This window comes from Prinia subflava, chromosome 19 (assembly GCF_021018805.1).
Source record: "Prinia subflava isolate CZ2003 ecotype Zambia chromosome 19, Cam_Psub_1.2, whole genome shotgun sequence".
Lineage (NCBI taxonomy): Eukaryota > Metazoa > Chordata > Aves > Passeriformes > Cisticolidae > Prinia > Prinia subflava.
Window position 1 is genome coordinate 898133 of NC_086265.1, and position 9929 is coordinate 908061.

At 46.1% G+C, this 9929-nt stretch overlaps 1 protein-coding gene across 1 annotated transcript in view; it reads right to left on the bottom strand.

The window, feature by feature from the left end:
• GLT1D1 (glycosyltransferase 1 domain containing 1) overlaps positions 1 to 7896 on the bottom strand; it is a 37909-nt gene extending 30013 nt beyond the window's left edge. Inside the window, exons 1-2 of the mRNA XM_063415990.1 lie at positions 7590 to 7896; positions 264 to 412 (exon numbers count right to left, since the gene is read on the bottom strand). Of these exons, the coding sequence (XP_063272060.1) occupies positions 264 to 412; positions 7590 to 7657 (217 nt within the window). The 5' untranslated portion in view covers positions 7658 to 7896. The remainder of the gene's footprint in view (positions 1 to 263; positions 413 to 7589) is intronic.
• Positions 7897 to 9929: the final 2033 nt, after the last annotated feature.

The window sequence follows — 9929 nt, forward strand, 5'->3', positions numbered from 1 at the left end:
CTTATCTTGATGTAGTTAAAGTACTTAATTATCAAAAGCACTATGTGGTTTAAAAGTACATTTATTTAGCCCTCTCTGTATCAGGTTTCCCATTGAGAGAGATTTTTAGCATTTCTGAATGTCTGCTGAAGTGGATAAACAGAAGAAGGATATTCTGTGTGGGTTTATACATTTATAGTCACTTATACCAGTTAGGATTCATTCTCTTCCCTTGCAGGACTTTTTTAAGAGGTGTTTCTATTGCAAAGCAGAAAGAAGATTACCTTGCAGTAGTCTGCCTCCTTTATAGAGGTGAATGGCCAGGGCTGCATCAAACTTGTCTGTGGAGGTCAGATTTGCTATTTCACCTGCACTTTCATACAGGAAGGCATCCTTGAGGACACAGGTATGGCCTGCAGCATGTAGATGATTCCTTCATCATTGGAACAAACAGAAAAAGAAGAAAGAAGTTGCTATTAATTAATGTTATGGGCACACCAGTGTATGAATAAGCTTAATCGTTTTTCCTTTAACTTTGCTCTTACAACTTCATGCCATTTTTGTCCACACAACCAACCAGGAGCTGTTCACAAGGCTGGGTTTTTCTCCTGGAGGTGTTTGTTACCTTCACCACCCAGCAATGCCACACCCCCTGGCCCAAGCCTGATCCAGGAAAGTTCCAAAAGTCAGGAGGAATGAAGGGAGAGCAGGACCCTTCCTGGCTGAGCCTCAGCTCTGAGTGCTGAACCCTCCTTTTGGAGAGAGAGTGGCAGAGCCTGCTCCTGGAGAGCCTCAGAGCCCTCCTCTGGAGAGAGGACACCAAGAAAAGACAGCACAAACACGTCCAGCTGGCCAGTGCTACTGAACACACAGAACATCGAGAGTTAATGCATCAAGACAGGCAGAGGATTTGTACTCCCTTTCTGTTTGACTGGGGGCTCCATTGCTTCTTCTCTGAGCTCACCCGTTTATAAACCAGGCAAAGGACCACCGACGTATGAGCCAAAAACTCCACAGAAGTAATTACACAGATACCTTCACAGCCTGCTGGAAAAACCTCAGTTCCAACAAGGAGAACCAACAAATCCAACAGCAAACCCCTCACAGTCACATTACCTGTGGCTGCTCACGTTAAAACATTGATGTAAAGAGTGCCAAAGTCAAGAAACTGATTGATTACAGACAGGTATCAATGTTCCCAAGAACACCTAAAAACACCCAGGAGAAAATCTGTGTCTGCCCACGGGGAGTGCCTGCATTGCCAGGATCATAAAACACCACAAGAATGTTTCCTGCTTATTCCATATTGTTGCAGTTGATTTATTTCTCGCCGTGTTTTAATTGTTCTGGCATTAAAATCCTGCTAACTCATTGCCTTCCTGGATAATGTCAGCTCTCATTTCCTCATTATTTCATAGCCTCCCAAGAAATGTGATTTTCTGTCCTGCAGAAGTCAGTCATCACTGCAGAATTGGTGCTAAAAGTGCTGTAAAATGTCTGGAGGCCTTGGGAGGAATGTATTAGCACTACATCAGAGAGAGCTCCATGGCACAACAGATGGTGCTGGATTCCTCCCTTATCCTAAAGAGAAACTCCTTTAATTCCACCCTTCGAAACAAGACCAATAAAATATGGGAAATACTAATAAATAATAGAATACAGCCACGTTTTAAGCTCCTGATTTACACTGTTGAGCCATTATTAACCCCAGTTGTCCCATGAACTGGTTCCAAGCACCTGCCTTCCTCTTGGAAGAGGTTCTCAATTAATATCCAAATAATGATGCCCAAATCTCCCGGGCAAATACTGGGGATGCTCGTGCATGCATTCCATAATTTCACAGGTGCTCCTCAAATACTCTAAAAGGATTTTTTCCCATCAGTATTCCAATTACCATAAATCACTATCATGTACAAGCAGTATGTTTGCATATTACAATTAATCTGAAAATAACTCTCTCAGGACATAAGAAACTCAGTCAGGAATTCCAATCAAAAGTGGGTTGGTTTTTTTTCAATATACTAGGGATGAGTACTTCTCCTCCACACTTTCCACAGCTCCAGATCTCCCTGGGGAATGGCAGCTGTTTCTGCAGAAAATAGAGAGGGACTCCCTCAAGTGTTCCAAGGCTCAGAAATTGTGCATTAGCTCTACTACTTTAATTTATTTATTTTACAGGGGTTTTTTATTCTACTCAGGAGCACTCAGTAAAAAAATTTGCATACATCTTTAGAAGGTAAAACAAGCAAATATTCCCAGAAAAATTCAAATTCACAGATTTAAGGAGGCCTTGATCCTCTAAACATTCCATTGAGTTTGACGTCATTAACCACAAGCTTCAAATTGTGCATATATGGAAATACACGTGTGCAGAAGCTGAATTATTGGGTGGTATTTAAGTACTGAAATTTACAGCGTTATTTTCATATTTTTTAAATGGCTTTTCATCTTCATAACCAAAAAAAAAGCAGACTGTGATTTTCACACGTATGCTGTTCCCAAGGAACACGATTACAGAGTGCTGCAAAGTTATTGCAGGGGATTTTTTTGGAAGACTGATCTGTCTGTGAAGTCACAGATGTCCCTGAATGAAGCCCAGACAGAGGAGACACATTATCCATAGCTTTCCTCCTCCTGCCAAATGTCTATTCACATTATTTTGCCATTTCATAAACAAATACTTTCTGAATGAGAAATAAAAACTAACCCAGCTCCTGCTGTCTGGGAATCCAAGACAAGACTGAAAATGCTGAATCTCAAGGCTACATTTTCTCTCTATCACAGTTCTTAATAGAGGAGATAAACACAGTTCTTAATAGAGGAGATAAAATCCCAAGCAAGTGTCTTAACAAACAGTGATTATTGCTTGGATCTACATTTGCCTTGCCATACTTTTCCCTTCTACTGAAACTCTCATGGAAGCCAATGCCATGACTTGGGGAAAATAATATTTCTAAAATGGAGCTGAGCTGTCAGGTCCCAGATTTTGGGTGGTTTTCTAGGCAGAAGGCATCAGGGAGAACTTCAGCCATTCAGTAAATGTGAAAGAGCATTTTTAGAAGCACATTATATTGGTCAGTGCTTACACTGTGGTATTTATACACACCTGAATATTGGACAAAGTATTTCCCATCCCCACTCATTTCAGCATCCAGAAAATTAATTTCTCTTTTGTTTGGTACATTTTTGATATGCTTTGGAAATCACAGAGCTTGTAAGTGAAACTTCTAAGAGTGTTCTCTGCATCTATTCAGCGTGCAGAGAGATCCTGCTAAAAGGTACAACCCTGTTCTGACACCTCTTCACTTGGAGATTCCTATACAAAAACATTTTTCTCTAACACATCTATGAAACACCAAGTGATGTTTTACAATGTTTAATTTTTTATTCCCTACATAATTGATCACTGCTTCTCACCTCCCCTGCTAGCAGTGTTCCCTCCTCCAGCATGAACCTGCAGTTCACAGGTTTTCATACAAGGAAACAGTTCTGGAGCTCCAAACACAGCCTGGCTGATGAGGAGGCACAGGAGTTAAAAATGTGCTTTTTTCTAAGGTATTATGGCTGTGAAAGTTGCTCTGTTTTCTGTAAAGTCTTCCTTTCAGAAACATTTACATTCTAAATTTCAACTGATATTGATTTAATGGAATTACTTGGAGACAAAGACTGTTTGATTTTCAAAAAGTTCCTGGTAGGTGGATACACTGACACTTCTTGAATGGCACAAAATAGGCTTCATCCAAAAATATTAATTATCTCTTTCCCTCAGCTGTCTGTTCTGCACAGCAGCTGTGCACCAGCTACTGTTAAATGTATATGGCACAATTCAGAGCTTGCAAAGGGAGCAGAGTCATTCCCTGCCTCACTGAGACTCGGCCAGACCTGAACACACAACTCCCACTGAAGCTCCTCACATTACAAGAGCTGAAACCCTGCTTGATCTTCTGTTTTCTTCCTAAATGATCTTTTCATGATTGTTAAAACAACATGTCCTTCATTTTATTTCCCCTCAAACTTCTCCTTGAAGCAGCACAGACAAATTCCATTGGCATGAGCGAACTATGAATAAAAATCACAGTGAATCACAGGAATTAAAAATGTGAGTGAAGACGGGGACCAGCTCCTCCTGTCCCTGCGCTCTGGAGTCAGGAACTGAGCTTTGGGAGGACCAGAGAACCCTGCAAAGCTTAAACCTGTGTTCTGAACCAGTTCCTGCAGTGCACACCATGGTGGGAGCAGCAGCACCCAGGGCAGGCCCTGTGACTGATGGCACCTCATGCCAAGGGGCAGAGGCTGTCCTGCGGGGTCCTGTGCTGGGAACAGCCCTGCAGAGCCCCCAGGGACCCCCCAGCACCCGGGCAGAGCCCGCAGGGACCCCCAGGGACCCCCCAGCACCCGGGCAGAGCCCCCAGGGACCCCCAGGGACCCCCCAGCACTGGGCAGAGCCCGCAGGGATCCCTCAGGGATCCCCCAGCACTGGGCAGAGCCCGCAGGGACCCCCAGGGACCCCCCAGCACTGGGCAGAGCCCGCAGGGATCCCTCAGGGATCCCCCAGCACTGGGCAGAGCCCGCAGGGATCCCCTGGGGACCCCCCAGCACTGGGCAGAGCCCGCAGGGACCCCCAGAGACCCCCCAGCACTGGGCAGAGCCCACAGGGACCCCCAGAGACCCCCCAGCACTGGGCAGAGCCCACAGGGATCCCTCAGGGACCCCCCAGCACCGGGCAGAGCCCACAGGGATCCCCTGGGGACCCCCCAGCACTGGGCAGAGTTTCCCAGTGGGGTTGTAGCACTGGCACGCAGGGTGAGATGAAATAGAAATGTTTGGGTGGCTGAATCACTCCAATAAATGTCTAAGCTAAAAACCAGTTGGCAAGAGGAACGATAAGCTCCGTTGAATCTCGCAGTTGATTACCTGGAGATTTACAGAATGGCTGTCTCAACCGGCCAGTTAATGAGAGCCAAAACAATTCCCCCTCTCCAGAAAACATTTACATATTGGCAAAATAGCTAATCTAAATCTTTCTAATTAACCTATTAATGCCAGATTTCTATTCCTCCTTACCAAGTAACAAAAGATGAACAGAACATTTCAGGGGGTAGGGAAGAATAATTTCTGTTCTTCCTTGACACCCTCTTTGATCTCCTTTCTAAGGCTGAACAATGGCAGCCTAAGCAAAGACTTTTGCTTAGTGTTGTATTCTTTATTCATTGCTCATATTTTTAAGGTGATTAAAGATTATGCACACCAATAGGAATAAAGCCCAAAGCACATTCATTATACCACTTGTTTTAGCAAGTTGATTTTTAGCCAAATTAGATTCTGGTACCTTTGTCACCACTTACTTTAAACTCAGGAAATGAATATCTTATTTATGAAGAGATGAAGCAGTTATTGGAAGAGCTGTAGTATCATAAACAGGGTATACACTGTGATATTAAGCCATAAAATTAATCTATGCTGGCAGGTGTTCAACCCAGAGACAATGTCAATGTTTCATTTATATTTAACCAAAAGTTCAATATTTAAAAAAAACTGAACAAATAACTTCCTAAGCACATGCGCAGATACAACTGAAGGCAAATATTAATTGGAATATGTATTTTACGTATATTAACATACATGATACAAAGATCACCATGTGGCATAACCTCAGGTATGGCAGATTAGTGTTAAAAGTGACCCAGCCAAGCCTTTGGCCACACAGAGGTTTTGTGGGGGTTTGTTTTGTTTTTTAATGGCATAAAGACTTAAGAAAACCAGTATAGGACAGAAATATCTGCACAGGATGGCATCAGTGATGACCTGAGCAGCCTTTGAGTCAGGAAGATGGACTTGCTACCTGATAATCTTCACTTTTTCCCTGATCAGAATTGTTTTCTTTCCCTGAAGGCTCACCTCCATTATTTCAATAAATAACAATTGCAGCAGGTGATAAGACAGGACCTGAACATGACGCAAGTTACTCTCAAACACTGCTTCTGCCAGAACCCTTTACCAGCTTTATTGTGAACGTGAATGAGGTTTATCTTTCAGTATTTGCTTTCTGTTTGAAGGGCTTGTGTGCATGGGCAAGCAGTGTCCACGTGGGTGGGACGATTTCCCACACTGGGAGCCACGAGCCCCCCACGCTCCACACTGTGCCCTTTCATCCTAAAACTCATATTTTAGGCCACCATCACATGTCGCAGCCACCAAGATCGCTGCTTGCCATGATTCAAGTAAAGGCAGCTTGCAGAGCTGCTGTACCTCAGTACAGGGTGCTGACATATTCACTGTAATATCAGTGTAAGTAAACGACAGTTTGATATAATATCCTATTAGTTTTTCTGGTTTATGCAGATTTATTTTTACTAGAAACAATGCAAAAGCTGCTTTCCACTAGATTAGCTCTGAACAGCTCCAGTCTAAATGTATGTCTGACTTCCCTCAAAGTGGAATTGGAAGAAGAAGGTAAGTAAATATTTAATTTGTAAAGGTAGAGTAAATAACCTTCTAGAGGAAAAATGAGCAGTGATGTCCCCAAGAATAACTACTTTTGTGTTATCCAGTGGGAGCAAGGGTAAGATACGAAAGGAAATGCAGAATACCACAGGAACTCTGCTGAAATGTACAGGCATAAAAATATGTATATGTATATAACACATTTTCATTGGTTTGTCTCAAAAATTTAGGAACAATTATTGTTTTAAAATACCAAAAGCTTCAGCCTTCTCTGGTCTTTACATCTTCAGTGCCTGGTGACTGGCAGGAGCAGCAGATACGTTCTCCCAGTACCCTACACAACAGAGCATCCCTGCAGCAGTCCAAGGCTGCAGGTATGACAATGAGGATGTTCCTATGCATAACATTACACGTGAGATAATACACGGATCAAGGTCAGGGAAAACTTGTAATAGCAGAATATCCCAAGAGATTCACCCGAAGACAAACAACTAAATTGAACTTTAGATAAGATGAACCCAAGTCGCTGTTTTGGGCCTTCAAGAGGACAAAACCACTGGGAAATTGTTACATTTTTATAGTGACTTATTTTTTTTTACAGTTCACACGCACAGTGAAGCCCCAGCAGCAGCGCTCTCAGCCACGTCACAGGAGGAGTTAAACGGGGACATCAGGCCTGTTAGTGCGGTCCTGCTGGTCCGTGCGAGCCGCCGGCGCCGCAGCCCCGTGCCCGCCCGCCCCGGGGAGCGCCGGGGGCTGCGGCACGGCCGCTGCGGGACCGCCCCGGGCCCTCACACCGCCCGGCCAGCCTGGCCGTGTCCCAGAGAGGCGGCCCGGGGCACCCACCGCCCGCCACGGGCTGCGAGGGACCCGGGCACCCTGCGGCAGCAGCCCGGCCTCCCCAGCCCGGAGCCCCGAGCGCAGCGCTTCGGGCACCGGCAGCGCCGCAGCGGGGGCGGTCCCCGCCGTGCCCCCATCCCTGCCGGGCGGCTCGGACATCCACATCCCGCACAGCCCCGGCCCGGCGGAGCCGCGTCCCGCACCGGCAGCGCATGGCGGTGCCCGCCGGGGAGGCTGCGGGGGCAGCGCTGGGTGCGGGCCGGGGCCGCGTCCCCGCACAGCCCCGCGGGCGCGCAGCGCATCCCTGCCCGCGGCGCGGCACTCACTGGATCCTGGCGGCCGTGGTGGCGTTGCCGGTCTGTGCCCGCAGACTCGCCAGCAGCAGCAGCCTCATCGCGGCCGCTCCGCTCCGCCCGCAGCCTCCTCCTCCTCCTCCTCACCTGCCCGCGGCTCCCGGAAACGGCGCTGCCGAGCGGGCCCGAGCGGCCGCGGCCCCGAGCCCTGCGCGGCCCCTGTGCCGGGACGGGCCCGCCCCGCCAGGTGGCACAGGGCACTTGGCTACCCAGCCAGGAGGTTTGGGTGCCTCCCACGCCTCTGAAGAGCGCCGTGGTTTCGTTACTCAGCCGCAGAGATGACGCGCTCAGACCGCGGCCAGGGAAACACGAATTCCAAGGCCTCCTGACAGAAAGAACATCACAGCCTGTGCCTCCTGATGTCCCCATGCCTCCCGTGAGGGGCCGGTGCTCGGGGCAGGAACACCGCTAGAAAAAAGCCTAAACGTGGGTAAGGTGCCAACCACCAGCACAGCCAGAGGAACTGCCAGTCCAAAGAACAAGGCAATGGTCAAAGACAACTGCGGGCTGCGGGAAGGCCGCACAGTGACACAGAGCCAAAGGGGTGTGAGACCAGAGGAAAGGCCTGGCAAGAAACCACAGCAGCAGGCAGAATCGACAAAACGGGGAAGAGAAAAAGAACCAACCTGAACTCCAGACCAAGGAAAGCAGATCCCGAACCACCAAGGCAGTGTTCAGGACAAAGGGGCCCACCCCAATTAGTCAGAAACGCAGAACTGCTGAGCGGTGCTGCAGGCAGGAAGAGAGGGGCCGGCTCAGGGAGTCTGTGGGGACGGTAATAGGAAACAGTGCCTGAGGGTAGAACCCACCTGGACCTGCTTCCACAGCTTGGAAAAGGGCTGAGAACAGCTGCAGGACATTGGTGCTGATGGGAAGGGGGCTGGTTGGACAGAAAAGGCACTTTTTTCTTATAACCTGGTCTGATTGCCTGATGAAATTCACCACAGGGTCACACAGATACTGCTTCCCCAAAGGCTGGAGAAGACACAGAAAAGTGGTCTTCAAAAACTGCAGTGCCTCATTATGGTTATGAGTATAATTACTCTGCAAATTTCAGTGTCAGGTGGACACAGAAAAACATGCCACATGTAGAGGAGTGTTAAATGTAATCATTTCTGAAACAGTACTTCCAATAATCTGTGTGGGTTTCTGAGGCTAACAGGTGTTCTGGAATTGAGGGTTTAGAAGTGATCAAAACACACACTGGAGTGGGTTCTGGCAGACTGGAAACATTTGGGTGGGCAGGCTTGTTTTGCTAACGAGTGTTAATGCTGCAGAGCTGTGTTAACTGCATCTGAGTTATCACTTACATCCAGCACAGCATTATTTAAACCACTTCAAACTCCACTGGAACTAAACATTTTGGCTACAGCCTAGAAGAGCAACCAATCTTGCAGAAATGCTAAAAATGAGGTAAATGCTAATCTAAGGGTAGGCAAAACCACAAAGAGGACAGAAAGGCAAACATTAAAGCAAGACAAAGCCTGCTCCGTGAGCAATGAGGAAACTCAACCAGTCGTCTGAGAAATAAAGGAAACATTCAGAGAAATCTTAACATTGTATCACTATTTATGGTAACTCTGGCTTTATGCTATAGAGGCCTTGGCTGAAAAAAAAATCTGGAAATGTGTCTTGAAAACATGGAGATGCATTAATGTATTCCTTCATAGACACAGCTGCATTCACTGTGTTCAGAGAAAGGCTCATGGATGGATCAGAATAATGGGTGAAAACACACTGTAGCTAAGTATTATTCAGAGGAAAATGAAAACCTCCTTCCTGAGCTGCTACACTGCCAGAGATAACGTTTCTAACAGGGTTCTAACAGTAACTTGTGAATTTTAGTACCCACATCTCTATACCTGGAGAGTTAAATAACATTGTAATGTTTATCTCAACTACTGCTCAGCATTGTTGGGTGCTTGTAGCAGTTGTGGGATAGGTCAATATATAGATTGATATGGATATATTTCTATATGTATATATAGATATAAAAATCAAATATGCATTATTGGTATATACATTATACAAGATACAAATCTATATTGACTTGTATATTCTATATACAAATCAATACCGAAGTCTCACCTCACTCACCAAGGTAAATTATGAAGGGCCTAAAACTGAAAATAACACACAATAAAACAAAGTGTGCTTCATTACTTTGAGTCTCCAGAAAATACTATTAAACTTCTCAGAATGTGCCATCACAGTTAATATGACAATACTGTATTAAGCTAGGAAAAGATGAAATGCAATTTCATTACCGAATCGGTCATGTTACAGTAGTTCACGAAGAGATGTCTGTACAGC